Below are 17,438 nucleotides of genomic sequence, written 5' to 3'. Positions count from 1 at the left end.
ATTGGAAGCTGCCTTAACAGCGGCAATCCATGACTCCATAGCTGTGCCTACCTGATAGCGCGAGAGCGGGAGTGAACCCTGGGAGCCGCTTCATATTGCGCATGCTCAAGCTCGAATCACTTTTTGAATCACTTATACTTTTGCACACTTTTTGCTGCTGCAGTGCACGCCTTTTGCCGCCAATTTTCTCACACACCGCAAATCCACACGTGAGGTAGCCGCCGCAGGGTCCAACGCGCGACTCCCAACAACGAATTAACCTCGTCTACTCTTGCCGGGGCCTTGCGATTCCATCACCCGCACCCTCTCCTCTCACCGGCTCATTGACGACGGCGCCTTGCGACAGTTGCGATGGCGTCGGGACGCGATGTGCGCGATATGTTAGGGCTGCCTGCTGCCGGCGGTGATGCGCCAAAGACGGTAGGTCCAGCAGCAGTGGCACAGCAGACTCAAAAGCGGTCCAAGCCTGCGGGAGGGAGCAGGAAGATACGTACGTTAGGCAACTCTTACGTCTTTCCTTGGGAAATAGTCAAAAGGTCGAGACTGACTCTGATTCGACCAGAGGGCGTTGCGCGCGAGGTTGCTGCGCTGTATGGCGAACGGCCGCCGCCCGTCGCCGTCTACGAGGAGAAGAAGGCGTATCGGGCGAAGAGACAGAGCACGGGGCCTGCGAAGAAATGGTATGTTTGGGTGTGGACATGGGCTGGGCGAGGGCTAATGGGATATGTGGCAGGATACAGCAGCCCTTTACGAACCCAGCGCGCGCTGATGGCCTTGTGCTGAAGCACTGGCGGCGCAAACCCACGACGACCGCACCGCCTGTGCAAGAGGCTGGCGACGCGACTATGCAGGAAGCAAGCGGCGACGATGCTGCCGCGACTACTACCGCCGACTCGTACCTCGAATCATGCTCCGACTATGCAAAGTACGACATCAAGGTCGACATGCCAGGTTTCACCGATGAGGAGTACGACCAGTATCTGCGCAGCGACGACTGGAGCCGCGAGGAGACCGACTACTTGTTTGGAGTAATCCGCGACTACTCGTATCGCTGGCCGGTCATCTGGGACCGCTACGACTACCAACCAGCGCGACACCATGCGCCCGAAACCGCGCCTGGCGACGACCATGCATTAGCTACAATGCCCTTCGCACCTTCCAAGAAGCGCTCGCTTGAAGACCTCAAGGCGCGCTTCTATGACATATCCGCGAAGCTGATGAAGCAGCGTATACCAGAAGTCTCCATGGACGCCGACCAGTACAGTCTCTATGAGATGCTCACAAAGTTCGACCCTAATATGGAACGGAACCGAAAGATGCTGGCCACGGCCCTCATAAACCGAACAATGGACGAGGTCAAGGAAGAGGAGTTCTTGCTCACCGAGCTTCAACGTATCAACATGGCAGCGAACCGCCTCGATGCCGAACGCGAAGAACTACGAGCCCGACTGGACGCACCACCTGCAAATCCACAAGCCTCGGCCGGCCTCCAAGCCTTTACATCTTCACAAGCCCTTCAAGCCCTCTTCCAGCAACTATTCCAGCAGGATCGCAGCAAGAAACGTGCATCAGGCGGCGCAACAGGACCAGGTCGTCTCAGTCTCTCTGCCAACGACATGGTCCATACTCCCGGCTCTGCGCAACAACAACTATCTGCTGCGAACCGCCGACAAAGCATGGCACAACACCACGAAAAGACGGCCCAAACACCCGTCAAACACCTCTCTCCACATCAAGAACACCGATTCAATGTATCAACACACGACCGGCTTACCTCTGGTGTCACATTTGGCTCGGACAAGCTGCTCAAGATGCGACAAGCAAAGAGCAACGTACAAACGCAGAAGATTGGACAAATGCTTGCCGCCCTCGGCGTGAGCGAAATCGTCAGCATACCAACCAGCAAAATCGCCGATGTATTCGAGCAACTCGTTGCAAAAGTCAGCCGCCTCCTCGACGTACGCAAAGTACGCGAAAAGGAAGAAGGCGAATGCAAAGTACTGCTCGCCATGAAGGAGCGGCGGAACGGCGGAGCAGGCAAAGAAACTGGAGCAAGCGAAACCAACAATGCCACCACGTCCAATAATAACAATAGCAACAACAACAAACAACCCAAACAAGAACAACCCAACCCCGAAGTCGACGCCGACGCCGACGGCGAAAACGACGACGAAGAAGACGACGTGAACAAAAACTACGGCGGCGACGACGCAGAAGGCGACGCAGACGAAGGAGGTCACGACGCTGATAACCTCCACGACGATGACGCCGAGGGGGAGGAAGAAGACGATGACGACGACGACGATGAAGACGAAGGTGGCTTCAACGGCGAAGTAGAAGATGATGACGGCGATGTAGATGCAGAAGGCGAGGATGAGAGTAGTAAACAGCAAAGTCGGGCTACTAGCCAAGGTGCTGGTGGTATGCAAGGGCAAGGGCAGAGTCAAGGACAAGGGCAGGGACAAGGGCAAGGGCATAAAAGGAGTGCGAGTGTGTTTTCTCAGGGGAGTGAGGGTGAGGTTAGTAGCAGTAAGAGGGTTAGGAAGTAAAAAGGAAACTCATGTATTCATCCCGCGTGGGGGTGGGAGTTTGTGAAAGTTCTTGGGATTTTTTGTTGGGACTTTTGTCGGTATTGATACTTGCATAGCGAGGCGTTTCTGGTTGGTGGGAAAGAAGAGACAGAGAGAGAGAGAGAGTGTGTGTGTGTGTGTGATTATTCATGTATGGGTTTTTATATGAGATGCTATGTAACATACATGCATGCATAGGAGGGTAGGGAGGGAGGATATTCATGTATGTGCGAACAGGTCATCAAATTTTATCTATCCCAAGATATATACAGCATACTTATGTAGACTAGATACCGTATGCATGTCTCTGAACACTGGTGTAAAGTTGAGATTGTTTGTATTCTTGACTGGTGAATTCTAAAAGGGGGGAGGGGGGGATGTTTTTCTTCGCTGTTTGGGTATGTGTGTGATTTGGTTTAGTTTGATGGGGCAACGGAGGGGATGAAGTTGGATTTGATGTGAGGGGGGAATGGGTGGAGTTTTTTTATATATCTTTGATTTGATTCCAGTAGCCTGTTAAAAGATAAAGAACATACAGGTTTGCCCCTACCCCATCAACCATGATTCTTTTCAAACGCCTTTAACTATCGTGTGTGTTCCCTTTACAATACAAAAAAAACGCGAGATTTACTATTCTTCACCATCTTCCCTCTTGTCCAAAGGAATCCGGTATAGCATAGCATAACATAACATAACACAGCAAATAACTTCATTTCCATTGCTGTCGTTATCACTACACCTATACCCCCCGTATAAATCTCGACTTTTCTAGACGATGCAACCCGCCCTCCAACACCCCCGGATAACGAATAAAAGCAAGTTCATTCTTCTAAGTAAGCTTCTGCTTGATGAAGAAGGCGCGCAGATGCGAGAGTTGCCAAACGCACGTTACAGCGAGAATAACGAGTTGGATAAGAGTCCAGCGGACGACGCGCGAGTTTGTGTGTTCGGATTGGTCGCGGAATTCGGCTTCTCGCTCCTGCAAGTGTGTTAGTAACATATTCGCCTCCATCCATATCCAAGCCCTGATATCCACGTATATATCCACCCAGACCGTGAAGAGAGAAAGAGAGAGAGAGAGTGTGTGTGAATAACATACCCGTTGAAACACCTGCTCCCTCCGCACATCCTGCAACCGGCTATTCAAATCCTGCACCTTCTGCACCAACGTCTCCACCTTATCCTTATCCTCACGCTCAATCCGACTCGTCTCGCCAATCGCCATATCGAGCGTAAACCGCACGGTGCCATGAATCCCGCCATTGAGCCACCCGCTACCAGAGCTCTGCACGTTCTGCGGCTGCACGCAGATGCGGTGCTGGCCGCTGTCTGCAGCGCTGAAGGTGAAGCGACCTTCCGACTTGCCGCGTTGGGCCACGATGCGGTGGTTGTCGTCGAAGGTTTCCTCGACGGTGACGTACACGGAGACTTCTTGTTTGGTGAGGAAGGTTTTGTGGAGGTCGTCCCAGGCTTCGGCGTGGTAGTGGCCTGGTGGTGTTGGGTTAGTTGCGGGTTGCGGGTTGGGGATAGGTGGCATGGAGGTAGTTTACGTACCCACGACTAAAGTGTCCTTTGGCAATTCCTCATAAAAGCACTTTGTAAGCGCCCCTTCCATGTAGAAATGCAGCGCCTGCGAGGGCACCACTGCTAACGCGGCCGCGAGGAGTGATGTTGGTCTCCACATGGCTTCGTTTTCTTTTCTTCTCTTCGCCTTGTTTGTTGCCGTCGCGAGGGAGAGGAATTGAGGATTACGCGCCGTGTGGCTTTTGTGGGGAAGAAGCGGGCTGGATGGGTTGGGGTATATCTTGGTGTCTTGAATGTTGAAGCTCGGAAACTCCAGGTGGTATGTTCCGAATGCGGCTAGTTAGGGCGCCAGGGCACACGTGCGTTTCCCGCGCGGGCGCGTTGTTTGAGATTCAGACATCCACATCCGTGTTGGGGCTTCCATCTTGACTTGTGGCTGAATGGAAGCGTGTCTAAGGTATTTGCGATGATGTTGATTTGGAAATTTGTTATTCGTTGAATGTTAGGAATTATATCTCGAAAGTGAAAATCGTCTAAACTTTGCTCTCAGGCATGATACCGCCCTAGTTTGATCTGGTCAACCGTCTACGATGCACACGTTCAAACGTGCAAGTACCACGAGCTCATCATTTCTAGTCGTGTTCGCGTCGATCTTTGTGTGAATATAGCGGGTTCTCCGGCGACCCCGCAAACTACAACATCGAACCTAGGTAAATAGTCGTCAGCCCATCCTTAGCCGAGTAACCTGAGCAACTTTTATATATGTCCAATCGTCTGCCATCTTCCCTTTTATACCCCAATAAACTCACTTTCCAATCAGCTTACTTCCCAATCATCCCACTTCCATTCAAACATCAAGTCTACCACCCACCATGTCCCTTTTCGAACCAAACCCAGCAAACCTCCACACACTCAAATCAACCCCCAAAACCATCGTCATAACAGGAGGCTCATCAGGAATCGGCCTCGCAACAGCCACCCTCCTCTCCTCCCTAAACCCATCCCACAACCTCGTCCTCCTCGACCTCCAACCTCCACCCCCAACCTTCACCCACCCCCCAACCCACCTCTTCTACCACGAATGCAACGTAACATCCTGGCCCTCACAACGAGCCGCCTTCCACGCAGCCCACACGCGCTTCGGCCGCATAGACGCCGTCTTCGTCAACGCCGGCATAGCAGAACGCGGCGACCAATTCTTCACCGACACACTCGATTCCAGCGGCCAACTCGCGGAGCCCGACCACCGCACCCTCGCCATCGACATGGACGGCGCTTGCGCCACGACCAAACTCGCCATCCACCACCTGCGCAAGAACGGCAACGACGGCGGGTCGATTGTACTAACCGCCAGTTTGGCCGGCTATCTCGCGTCGGCGGGGGCGCCCCTGTATTCAGCAGCTAAGCACGGTGTTGTGGGTCTCATGCGAGCGTTGAAGCAGGAATGCGCAAAAGTCGGTATTAGCATCTCGGTTGTTGCGCCCGGTATTACTGTTACGCCTATCTTGACGGCTAATAATCGCGTTTTGGGTGCTGTGTCGCCGGAGAAATATGTCGAGCAGATGCGGGAGGCGGGTGTTCCTATTAATACGGTGGAATCGGTGGCGTTGGCTGTGTGTTGGTTGATGGATGAGGGGGAACAAGGCGAATGGCGCGGGAATCTTTGTTCAAGCGGATAGGTTTTCGGATTTGGAGAGGGGGGTTGGCGAGGAGTCGGGAGAAGTGGATGGGGAGGGAGATGTTGGATTTGTTTAGGGGTGGGAGGACGGCGCCGTTGTTTGAGAGGTTGGGGGAGAAGGAGGGTGTTAAGGCGAAGATTTGAGGGGGTTGATATGAGATGGAGTTAGATGTAGGACTGGTTATTCGTAATTACTACTAAAATATTATATCGACGACTTAAGTAAACCCATGATATGCCAGTATACCAAACTTTCAATCACATTCCTATACGTTTTTTGATATCCATCTTATTTTCTAATTTACTCCCTACATAAACGGCTTCTCACTGCACCTCCTCACTCATTTCCCACAATCATCGCTCGTCTATCCCTTTAGCACTGACACGCCCATTTCGTATATGCCTTTACACTCTATGATCATGACTTTGATCCCCGCGTAAAACTAACAACGCGTCATGTACTTCTGTCGTCGAACACTACAAAGCGAAAATGCTCTAGACACCTCGCATGTTTTACACGTGTGAGAAAGCGAAATGACATCAATTTGGTAGAGCGGACGAGTCTGTAGAAGATGCAGCTAAATAGTAGTAAAGGACATAGATGAGCTCCTAACAGACAAGCCTAATCGCTTACTTGTGAGCGATGTCGTTCAGGGCTATAAGGTCATTCAAGGTTGTTAAGATTACGTGGTTTGATTCATAGATGTTTGTGTAGACGTATTTTGGGAATACACGTCACTGACTTGGATGTCTATATTGAATCTTTTCTTGTCAATATTTGATGAAGAACAGGTATCTTATGGCGAGTTTACTCTTGGGTATACTTATGTAAAAAGTAATAAATGTCGTAGTATTATACCGATACTTTACCGTCACTTACCAAGTATAAGGTGTTGGGATAACACCTTCAACTGCTTTCTTGTACTGTTATTACAAACACCGCGTTATGAAAATCTGCTACTAAGCATCGATATGACCTACTTCAAATTTATACCGATACTTTACCTAGACCAGAGGGGTCGATAACTGTATAAGCTACTGCCTTCTCAACGTAGTTACTACTCTGACTATTTCGGAAGGTACTTGAGCTTCGGAATTCGGAGTAAAAGTAAAGGGAATGTCCTGGACAACTATGAGAGTCAAGGGCCTTGAGCTTACGTTAGAAGGACTATTACTTACATCCCACTAGTGTCGCGACATGTAACCTGAAAAGGACGATCATAGTAAACCTCAGACGGCGACCAAAGTAAAACTGACATGATTGTGGCCAAGAGTACGAGTACGAATCATAGAATGAAAGAAGCCAGTCTAAAATGTTAGGGACAACCATGCTAGTGAGCAACACCTTGATAAGATCTTCGCCTTCCAACATGAGAATAGGCGGGGTAGCAGCAAGCGTCGAAGATAAAGTTGGCAAAAGTGTATAAACTTTCTAATCCGCCGAGGGCTTACAGCCCTACGCCTGCATCCCATGTCCTCTATCTTTCCGTGGTGAGCTGGGGAGGGGGGACAAGCGGCATTAATGTTAGTTTCTCCTGGGCACTCTATCCCACCGTCCGGGAGCAAGACCGAAAGGATCAAACCAAACACAACTAAGCTGCACGATGCAAAAAAAAAAAAACGGCAAGGGTCTTTCACCGAAGTGCTACCTCCGAAGGCTAGATTCTCGGGGTTTGTCAAGAGATTGTCGGATGGGCGCGGGCCGCAACGCAAGACGCCAATTTTTGTATAGATTGAGAAAAATGCGATTGACAGGTTTGCCCAGGCAGCATGAAAGACGATTGTGGAGCCGAACGATTGATCAGATCATAGATTAGCGAGAGGGTAAGGACTAGGAAGGCAGCAACCGACGCCCACGGTATCATGGGCCGTGTTGGTGCTATCGAGGCTGAGAATAACTATCCTAAGCTAACTGCTTTCCAGCATCAGCTTCACGCAATGCTCGTATTAGAAACTAGCCCGGTTTAGTCCGGGGGCATTGGTGAAACTATTGGAACTTCGTACACGCAATCGTATGAACTTTTTATGGAAGCACTTCGGCCTGGAAATAGTGACAAGTGACCAAAAGGCCGATGGATATTATTACCAAGACTCATGATATTGTGGGGCTGCGTTGTGGCATGAGTAAAGCATCGTGTCGGAAAGCGGAGCGGGGTTAACCGTAGCTCCGCGCGTTCCTCACTGAGCGTCACAGTGACAGTGTGGTAAACTTCGGCCCAAGTTCGCTCGGTTGACGGGCGGTGGGCGGAATCATGGCGCCGGTATACGAAACGGAAAAATAAATGTGTTTTGAACTGTTGAGGGCCAACAGATGCAGTCAGCGTCGACGGAACCGGTGTCGGCTGATGGCCCAACTTGGCAGGCCGGCGGAAATCCGGAGCAGCTCCGGATGGCAGTATTGGTGTCGCGGAACCCACAGAATTAACTTGCACTTGAGGGCAGCAAAAGAAATCAAATGTCATGGTAAATGCGCCAGGCCCCAAACAGCGTGCAGCTCTGCGCAAGGGTTATGACGTAGGAAATAACTTCAGAAATGCCATGGTGAGCACAACTGGAATCAGCCGACGCGTGTCAGTCACCCCCCCCCCCCCCAAGCCCGACAAGGAGGCCAGGCGGTTGGGGCGGCAGAAGTTCGGATTAACGGGTGTGCCCTGCATGTACTTCCCTAAAAACAGCTTATTCAATACTTATCAAGAAAGCCGGAAACGACGGGGACAAGATGTGGTTAATATGACAGCTCGGAGATGCGACGCATGGGGATGAACATGTCACGGCAGCGACATTAGTGGAGCACTCACTCACACGCGACCGATGGACCTCAGGCGTCATGATCGACAAACGTATCTCCTGTGGAAGCAGGTGGAGCGGCAGAAACTTTGGCGAAATCAAGTGTATGCAGGGTCTCATCATCCCACGATCACACATTGGCGGACAGTTGGGCTAGGGGGGAGTGGTGTCCGCAACCGTTGGCGATCCATGACTCCATCCAGGCGCCATATTGCAGTGATGGGCAGCTTGGCTGAAAAGGCAAGGAAAGGATGTTCATTGCAAAAGTATTGCATTGCAAATATAGGAGGGCTTGAAGTCAGTTTGCGTCGGGCAGTCGTTTGGGCTGCATAAAGTGTGGGAGGGATCAAAAGGTACGGAGAACCAAACGATGATGTCATGGACCGTCATAGGCGAGCGGCTAGCGTCTGTTCGGTGTGACGGAGCAGCGCGCGCCCAGCAAAAGAGCAGCCGGGCAGGAAGGCAATGCATAACCCAGGGGCTCAGCTATACGCGAGAGCGAGTACGGGAAGATGGAAGATGGAAGATGGAAGAATAAAGCATAAAAAAGAAGACTTGGATAGGGACTCGGAGCATGCGAGCGCCGAGCCTAGAAATGTGGCTAGTGAAGTGCCATGGACAAATAAAGGGTCCAGAGGTGTTCGGGGAGGCCGGGGCCGAGGCATCGGCCGTGCATACGGTAGGGCTGCACTGCCACATGGGATTTGCGATGGACCCTGCATTTGAACCCTTCTCCACCGATCCTGCCCGGTGCTGCGATGCGATGCCACGTTGGCTCCAGGCCTGCTATGCGAGCCCACACACGGCTTGCAGCACATTGCAGATGCGACTGTTCAGCGTACACGGCGGTGCAGGCGTCTCAGTGAAGAGTTTTCCCTGTGCAATGTCGGATGGACCTGTCTGGTACGGATGGTGGAAAGTGACACGGCGCGACCGTTGTGACATGGAACTGCTCCCAGTGCCGCGGAAGTGCATGCCTTGTCTGCAGGATAGATGGTATGCTGAGCTCATGTCCTACGAGCATCGTACGTTGAGCACCTATCCCGCCCTATTGGCTCGTGAATCAATCTGCAGTTTCACCATCTGTGCTTTGTGCTAACCAACAGGGTGGTGCTCGGGAGCCGTTTGGCCACCAGATCTAGCTATCGATAGCAACAATATGGGGTAGGCTATTGACGGATCTAAGTATGTAGACGAGGCCACATGCTCCTGGTCCCGGTCCCTGTAGCCTTGCTTGTCCGCGTAGACAATGGGCTACTAGCCAAATGGCATTTAATGCCAACATATCAAATAGCGGCTCTGAGTCACACGCTCGCTCATGTGACTGCTGTCGACGCTGGCTCGAGCTGTGGCTGAAGGGCTTTGCACTCGATACTTGGTTACCCGTATCCCACGATGCGCTGTCGCATATACCTCGGCACCGTCCATGTAGCAGATACCAACCTGCAGCGTTGCCCCGACTCAGCCCGACTTGGACAGCATGTTCTTAGGACAGTGGTATCGGTCGCACCATGGCCTACACACTACTGGCCGGCTTGTACACTAAAGTCAGCGCAAGCAGATGGGTCGGCGGATTGGTTCGCAGCGTCTGTTTCACCCATAGCACGGCTGCACCGATCGCCCGGATGGCTACAAGCGATTGCTCGGTATTTTGGGGAGCACCTCGTAGTCGTGGAGCGAGACCATCTCGGTTGCTATCCGAATGCACGTTGAAAGAATTAAATGGGTCCCAGACATGGCCTGTCTGCCGGTGCACAGCCTTCTTCGGCCAGACAGGGCCCGGGCGGTCGTATGCAGGGTGTGATGTGTGGGTACTGTCGATCGGCGCCGCTTACAATGCTGGCCTGTACTAGCCTGCACCCACCCCCTGCAAGCGCTTTCTCGACACTTGCGTCATAGGATGTGGTATGAAAGGAAAGCAATTCCGCCCTCATCAGGCCCACGCCGTTTAAACCATCCTTCAGCGCTTTGCAATCACCAGCACAAAGTACAAATACTCCTGATTCCCATCATCCGCGCGTAGCCGGTCCAGAACACAGCCTCTTCTATACTCTTCCATCGACTACCACGATTAGATCACCTCATCAAGTCGTCTTTGATTCAAATCGGCGAAGCCTCCCGAGTCATCGGCCGGCGCGCCCCCTAGTATAAAGCAACTTGCCACCCGCGCTGGTCCCTTACTTTCCCTTCCGATCATTATGCTAGCGCTATCCACACGACGTCAGCACTTTCCAACTGCACCGTCACCACCCTCTTCGCACCACTCCTATCAACAACTACCCCAGCAATTCGCCTCTCAGCCACTGCAACTGTTTGACCACAAGTTGCTCAACGACTATCTCGAATCTCAACAACAGTCTTTCTGCACGACTACAAGTAGTGCACCCAACTCGTACATGACGAGCCCATCATACTCGGACTTTGCGAGCCCGGCCATCCGCATCCAGCAGTCGACACCAACACCGCAGATGCCCCAGGGCTTCGCGCAACCATCCATGATGGCAGCCAACAACAACACCAGCTCCGGGCTTGACTCGTGGACCAACTATGGTAATGTGCATGGTCAATCGCTCCAGACACCTTCGCAGCACCAGAACCGCGGCCACCAACGCACATCCTCAGCGTCGTCTGTAGGCTCAAGTGCCTCACAGTATCAGACGGTCGGTGCTTCGGCAGGTTACCAGTACGTCGCTCATCCCGAGCCGTCTCCACTTTACTCACTAAGCACCGCTAACAGTCATCCAAGGTCGTTCCAGAACCATCTCCCTACACCTACACATACACCTACCCAAGACTCCTTCATGACCACCACCAACTTCAACAACTACTCACAGAACTCTGCCAACATGAACGACACCATGTCGGCACACATGTCGATGAAGCAGGCGCTCATGGATCAGGGAGATGACGTACCTGACTTTGCCCACTCGGCTAGGCAATCAGTGTCCAGCTATGGCCACGACTCTCCCGCGACGCCACACACTGCGCAGGACGACATGGACTTTAAGATGCCTGCGAATGGTGAGCCGCTCCGCAGGATAGACTCCTGGCTGTTTGACGAGTTCTGTACTTACAATGAAGCAGACATGCGACCAGTACCCAAGTTTGAGAGGACTTACACCGACATTGCTGCCGACACTGGCTTCTACGAGCCCAGCACCGCCACTCAGCCAGTAGCGCAGTCCAAGCCAGCACAGTCGTCGCTGCTGTCGCCGTACCGCAGCAATGGCAACGAGAACGTACAGCGTGCGCTCCAGGCAGCACAGTACGCGCGGTCGCAGTCGCCAAGCAGCACTGCCTCAAGGAGTGACTCCCCCTTCCGCAGGAGCTCTCCTTACCGTCAGCCCAGCAACACGTTCAACCCGTCCATGAACACGGCTGTTGCGGCACGTGAGCAGAGCCGACAGGCTGATGCGGCTTACGCAATGAAGCCTCAGATGCAGGCAGCCGACGACTCTGAGACCAAGACCATCTCGCCCAAAGACGCCCTATTGGACTACCGGGAAAACGACGACGACTCTAAGGTGCCATTGTTCCCGGACAGTGGCGCTAACGACTATGACGGCCAATACAACGGTGGCGACCAATATCGTACCGCCACTCAGTCCAGCTTCGACACACCTTCATCACAGTCATATCGCCGCGACAGTTGGGCAACACCCCAGTTCTCACCAAACTTCTCTACTGCGACTGCGCCATCACTACAGTCGTCAACCAGCTTCAACTTCGCCACGCCCTCAATACAAGGCAACATGCATGGACTCAACATGAATGCGACATCACAATACCGACCCACACCTCACAACATGTCGTCGGCTGTCGACTCTACGCCCGAGTTTCCAGCACACTTGACCTCTATGGAGTCAAGTGCGAGCGAAGCCGAGCCACCCAACGGCAGCCAAAACAGCGTCTTGTCGGATCGCTACATGGGCAAGCCCGCATCGACTGGCGCCGAGTCTGGAACGTACTCGTGTACGTACCATGGCTGCTCGCAGCGCTTCGAAACGCCGCAGAAGCTCCAGAAGCACAAGCGCGAGGGTCATCGAAGTGCCAATCTCAGCACCGCCATGACGTCAGCGGCTATTTTGGAGCGCAATTCTCAAGCGGGACCCCACAAGTGCGAGCGTATCAACCCCACAACGGGCAAGCCTTGCAACACCGTCTTCTCGCGCCCATATGACCTGACTCGTCACGAGGACACTATCCACAATGCGCGTAAGCAAAAGGTCCGCTGCGCACTGTGTGTTGAGGAAAAGACATTTTCTCGCAACGACGCATTAACACGCCACATGCGCGTCGTGCATCCCGAGGTCGACTTTCCCGGAAAGCATCGCAGGCGTGGAGGCAACCATGACTGAGTGCATGACATATGCAGAGTCGACTGACTTGCCGCGGAGACTCGTCCCCTGCAGCAGTTAGCCCACACATTCCAGAACACGCGCGAACATTCGACAGCATGCAGCTTGCTCTTCTCGGGCGGATTCGACGCACGAAAATTCTTCCCTGACGATATCGTCTGGGCCGATATACGCGGCATCCAGCGTAAGGCTTCTTCGGAGTCCGCCGCAGCAACTGAGCCGAGAGAAGTGCCTATTTCCGCGCTCCCTGCATCGCCTCATCGCCTCACAAGGCCGCGGCACCGAGCTCCACCTTGCATTGCATTCAGTTGTCGCTGGACGGAACTGATCCTTTCCACAATCTGTACAATATTTCCTTTTCTCAATTTTTATTTTCGCTTTTCAACTTGCGAGTATGAGCATGCCATTTTCAGCGACCACCGAAGCGGGCGCATGGGAACAATGATTTGATGAAAAGAGACGGACGGATTTGGTATGTGCAACCACAAAAAGCCATGTATTCATAGATGATTGGTCGCGGGGTTACGAGGGATTAGATTTCCTTTTTTTCTTTTCTCTCTGCATGTATTCGCCTCTTTTTTTGCGAGCTGCAAGCATTGTAATCTGTACAACACTTTTTACTTATATTCCGAAAATTGTTCAAAGTACACAAGTCCACGTCTACATGTTTTTCCCGTTCTACGTACTTGTATTATAGGAACCATGAGGTGGTGGTGGATGGACATGGCATATGCATCGTAGCTAAGTATGTAGCAAAGAGATACCCACAAGTTGTCGTTGATACACCTACCTACCTACCTACCGTACAATCCCAGCCATTCTCGTAACCATTCATGTTCAAGCTTGGTCTCTACTTTACACACACACAACACACACTGCAGTATGTGTATGTACTAACGCACATACACCCACACAAACCACAAGCTGGGGAAGCGCCGCCGCCGGCGCTGGGGCTTGCACTTGACCGGACGGACACGCCGATCTTCAACCACAAGCACACAAAAACCAACCTGGGCAAATGCAATAATCATACGACTTCTCTCTCCCCCATAACCCCCCGGATTTACCAAACCTAAGCTCCGCTTTACAGTGTGCAGTCTAGATGTCAGCCGCCTCACTTTTTCCTACAACACGCGCCCGTGTCTATGGGCAGCAAAGAAAAAAGCATACACAAGGACTCGTAAGCTGTAAGTAAGCGTGGAAAGGGATGGAGGCTGAAACCTAGAACGTGTATGTACGGTAGTTTGAACCGGTGAAGCAAGCAGGTAGATGGACGGCATAGCATAGCATAGCATAGCATTTCAGAGGAGTCGAGAAGGAAAAGATCTGGGCCCTTTTCTCACGCTCTTGCCGGTGCTCGCTGCGCGAGATGCCGGTGCCTTGCCGCATAACTACTCTTCTGTGTTCGGTCGGCGGGCGGACGGCGCTAGCGGGGTAGCACAGCCTAGCACAGCGCAGTGCACAACATGCGTGGAAGGGTTCTTGTTGATTTTTTTTGTTGCCGAGTCTACAGTCTAGAGTCTAGAATGTGGGAGGCGTTTTGATGTTATTATTGTGGATTTATAAGCAAAGCAAAGCAAAGGAAAAGTGAGAAAAGAGAAAAGGGGAAAGGTGTGTGGTTTACATTACGCTGTGAGTATGGTTATGGTATGGTATGGTATAATATGCATCGGATAACATGCTCCGGTAGGATACGAATAGGAATGGGCAAGGCAGGCGATACAATACCTACACTAGACGGGAGTAATGTCAAAACGCAAAACGCAAAAGAAGCACTGAGATGCTGCCTACCGTACATGTACAGTACATACAGCAGCCCAACGTAACATACCCATCACAAAGCAATTATTCAGACTTATCAATCATTCAAGCCGGAACGTTCGTTCCTACTTGTAGTATCAAATCATAAGTACATACTGTACATCAACACACAGACATACGTGTATTCCCCCGACCAAACACCGCGACGGTACAGTAAATCCGGCCCCTCCAATTAGACGGCGAAACGTGATGGCTTGCCCTCCCTTCTTCCCGACCGAACCGAACGAGACCGAACGACCGAACTAACGCATAATTGCAAAGTGCGAGCGACGTCCCTTCTTCGGTGACTTCGGTGAAATATGGAAGAAGAAAAAAAATATCCATGTACAGTAGTACGTGTTACCGTTCAGCGGCATAGCTGTCCACCCACCCCCGCGGTACACTTGGGTGGAGAGTAGGATAGGCATGAGTGGGCGCTGGGCGGAAAAAGATTAAGATGCTCGGGTGCATGTACGGCGAAACAAGCCGTTCCCACCGAAGATTATCGGACTGGGGCTGACTGGGGTGTCTCTTCACCTCGCTGCTCGCGTCCGCTTGCATGCGTGTGCACTTACAGTATCGGCTCAATCGGAATGTGGGTACCTTCGCGCCCGCCCCTCTGCCGGTCGGAGAGAAAGAGGTTAAGGGGGGAAGACGGGTGGTGGGTTTGGTTCGTCTTTTTTTCTTTCTACTTCCCTGCGCCTGGGCTGGGCTGGCTGCTTGGGAGGTGTGGGAGTGCCCACTTACGTTGTTGGTGGTGCTGTTTAGGCGGGTTTGGGCTTAGAGGGCTTGGGATGGCGGCGCGTCAGGATTCCGGCGTTGCGATGTGGGCGGGCTATGGCGTCATGTAGGGCTGAGGATGATGGGTTGGGCATCGCATCGCTTTTTTTTCGCTACGCAATACATGCACCTACATACACATACGTCGTCGGCGCTATACTTTACTTTTTTTTAAAATTCAAGGGGAAGAGGCTAGATATCGATTGTAACGGTCGGCTGCATGTCATAGACGGACGGCATGTGGGGTCCATGAAAACGAAACTGCAGTACGTTGCAGCAAAGCCAAAAACCAAGGTTTCTCTTCCACTCGTCAAGTTTGTTGTTGTGCATAAGGGGTAGGTTTCCGCCAAGGATGGGTATGCTGGACAATAGTGATAGGAATGTGGGACAAGAAAACCAGAGTCAAGTTCCGCGTCGACATTACATCGACATGACTAGGTATGCCAACCTAACCCACCCCCTTCCTTCTGACGTCTTCGCAACCCAACTTTCTTGCTTCCACTTCCCCAGTTGCAAGGAAAGTTTTTTTTGACATGAACCAGGTGCTTGGGATATTCAATCTGTAACTGCGGTTACGTCGATTGAGGGTTTCATGGACGTCAGGCCCCCCGCCTACAGTACCCCCTAGCACTAGCAGCCCCCCCTCTCTCCGCCATGACGACAATGGTGATGCAAAGCAAAGCCAAAAAAAGCGAAAAACTAAAAACTTTGAACGTAGCTGGGTCCCTTTGCCTTGGCCTTCGTTTGCACAGCTGGTGTCTTGTCCGTATTCAGAACCCTCCTGTTCCTGGTAAGAAATGGCATCTAAGTTTTATGTATGTATGTATGTATGTATGTATGTAATCCATTAGCGTCCTTTATCAGTCAGAGACTATGTAGGACGGTGGCAGATGCCATTCTAGCTATTTTTATCTCTCCTTTGATGTTCGTTGGTTATGTTTGACTAATGTAGTTTAGGCATGTCCTAGCTATTACAGGGGAGGAGAGAAAGTAAAACCCTATTATAGCTGCCTGTTTTTCCTTCTCTTCAACCTATCTCTTTTTGCAACGCTTTCCTCGTGTTCCTAAGTCTGAAAAAACCTCAAAGGGGAAAAAGCCATGGGATCTTGAACGAGGCGTAGGGTTGTAACAAGCTTAGCGTAGTGTTTGTAGTCGTAGCAGTGCGTGGCTCGGGTGTACTGCGGCTATAACCTGTCGCTTAGGTTTGCAGGGGTAGGTGAAAATTTGCGAGTTGGAGTAAGCCGTTCGATATTTTTTGGTAAAGCCACAAGTGGCGGTGAGAGGAGAAGGATTCGAACCTTCGACCTCTACTACACTGCAAATTTGGAGTGCGGTAAAGGAATACCAGGCGCTTTACCACTGCGCCATCCCCCCGCATCTAAGTTTTAATAACTACTGTCGGCATACACACGGTGTGTCGCCTAATAAGGCCCAATGTACCGCCTCGATCCTACTTCGGCCCAACTCGGACCCAACGCTATGTATACCTTCGTAGCCCCCACATTCGTAGAATCATCATACACCAGAATACCAATACACAAGATTACCTTAGCTACTGTTATTCACCGTACGATCGTACAAGGCCTTCCAACAACTACCAAATGTATCAATTGTCCGCCGGCGTCTGCGTAGCCGCCTTAACAAACATGTAAGCAGCCAGTCAGCCAGCCAGCCAGCTAACCTTGTTAAAAAAAACCCCCCCTCCCGCAATACTCGCATGGGAAGCATGCCAGTGGTGAATGAAAAGCCATTCACTAAACCAAAAAACTCCATGTACCACAAACATAGTTTCACCGGATGACGCCTTTGCAAGACAAGGCAACCAACCAACACAGACCTCGTTTTTGCGGGGTAAGATTTAGTTTTTCTTCTTCTTTGGCTGAGCTAGATACGCGCGCCAGCGGAAAGTCAAGCGCGCTATGGAGGAGTGTGGTGGTTGGT

General features: G+C 51.8%; 4 protein-coding genes across 4 annotated transcripts; 3 read left to right on the top strand and 1 right to left on the bottom strand.

Annotated features, from left to right (window-relative positions):
- Positions 1 to 351: 351 nt before the first annotated feature.
- On the top strand, positions 352 to 3,015 carry PtrM4_088110 (uncharacterized protein; the record flags this gene model as incomplete). Its single annotated transcript, XM_001934720.2, has 4 exons — positions 352 to 490; positions 563 to 680; positions 734 to 2,077; positions 3,009 to 3,015. 4 exons carry the CDS (start codon positions 352 to 354, stop codon positions 3,013 to 3,015), a joined length of 1,608 nt encoding a protein of 535 aa, XP_001934755.2.
- A 384-nt stretch (positions 3,016 to 3,399) lies between these two features.
- On the bottom strand, positions 3,400 to 4,254 carry PtrM4_088100 (EMP24-GP25L domain containing protein; the record flags this gene model as incomplete). The annotated part of the gene is made up of 3 exons (XM_001934721.1): positions 3,400 to 3,549; positions 3,670 to 4,058; positions 4,125 to 4,254. The coding sequence occupies 3 exons, from the start codon at positions 4,252 to 4,254 to the stop codon at positions 3,400 to 3,402; spliced, it is 669 nt and encodes a 222-aa protein (XP_001934756.1).
- A 921-nt stretch (positions 4,255 to 5,175) lies between these two features.
- Positions 5,176 to 5,916, top strand: PtrM4_088090 (FabG, Dehydrogenase with different specificities (related to short-chain alcohol dehydrogenase); the record flags this gene model as incomplete). Its single annotated transcript, XM_066106824.1, has 3 exons — positions 5,176 to 5,182; positions 5,247 to 5,707; positions 5,911 to 5,916. 3 exons carry the CDS (start codon positions 5,176 to 5,178, stop codon positions 5,914 to 5,916), a joined length of 474 nt encoding a protein of 157 aa, XP_065962492.1.
- Positions 5,917 to 10,757: 4,841 nt separating this feature from the next.
- Positions 10,758 to 12,917, top strand: PtrM4_088080 (Zn-finger protein; the record flags this gene model as incomplete). Its single annotated transcript, XM_001934724.2, has 2 exons — positions 10,758 to 11,242; positions 11,306 to 12,917. The coding sequence occupies 2 exons, from the start codon at positions 10,758 to 10,760 to the stop codon at positions 12,915 to 12,917; spliced, it is 2,097 nt and encodes a 698-aa protein (XP_001934759.1).
- Positions 12,918 to 17,438: the final 4,521 nt, after the last annotated feature.

The sequence above is a fragment of the Pyrenophora tritici-repentis genome, chromosome 4 (genome assembly GCF_003171515.1).
Source record: "Pyrenophora tritici-repentis strain M4 chromosome 4, whole genome shotgun sequence".
NCBI classification, from domain to species: Eukaryota; Fungi; Ascomycota; class Dothideomycetes; order Pleosporales; family Pleosporaceae; genus Pyrenophora; species Pyrenophora tritici-repentis.
This window is presented reverse-complemented; position numbering and strand designations above follow the sequence as displayed.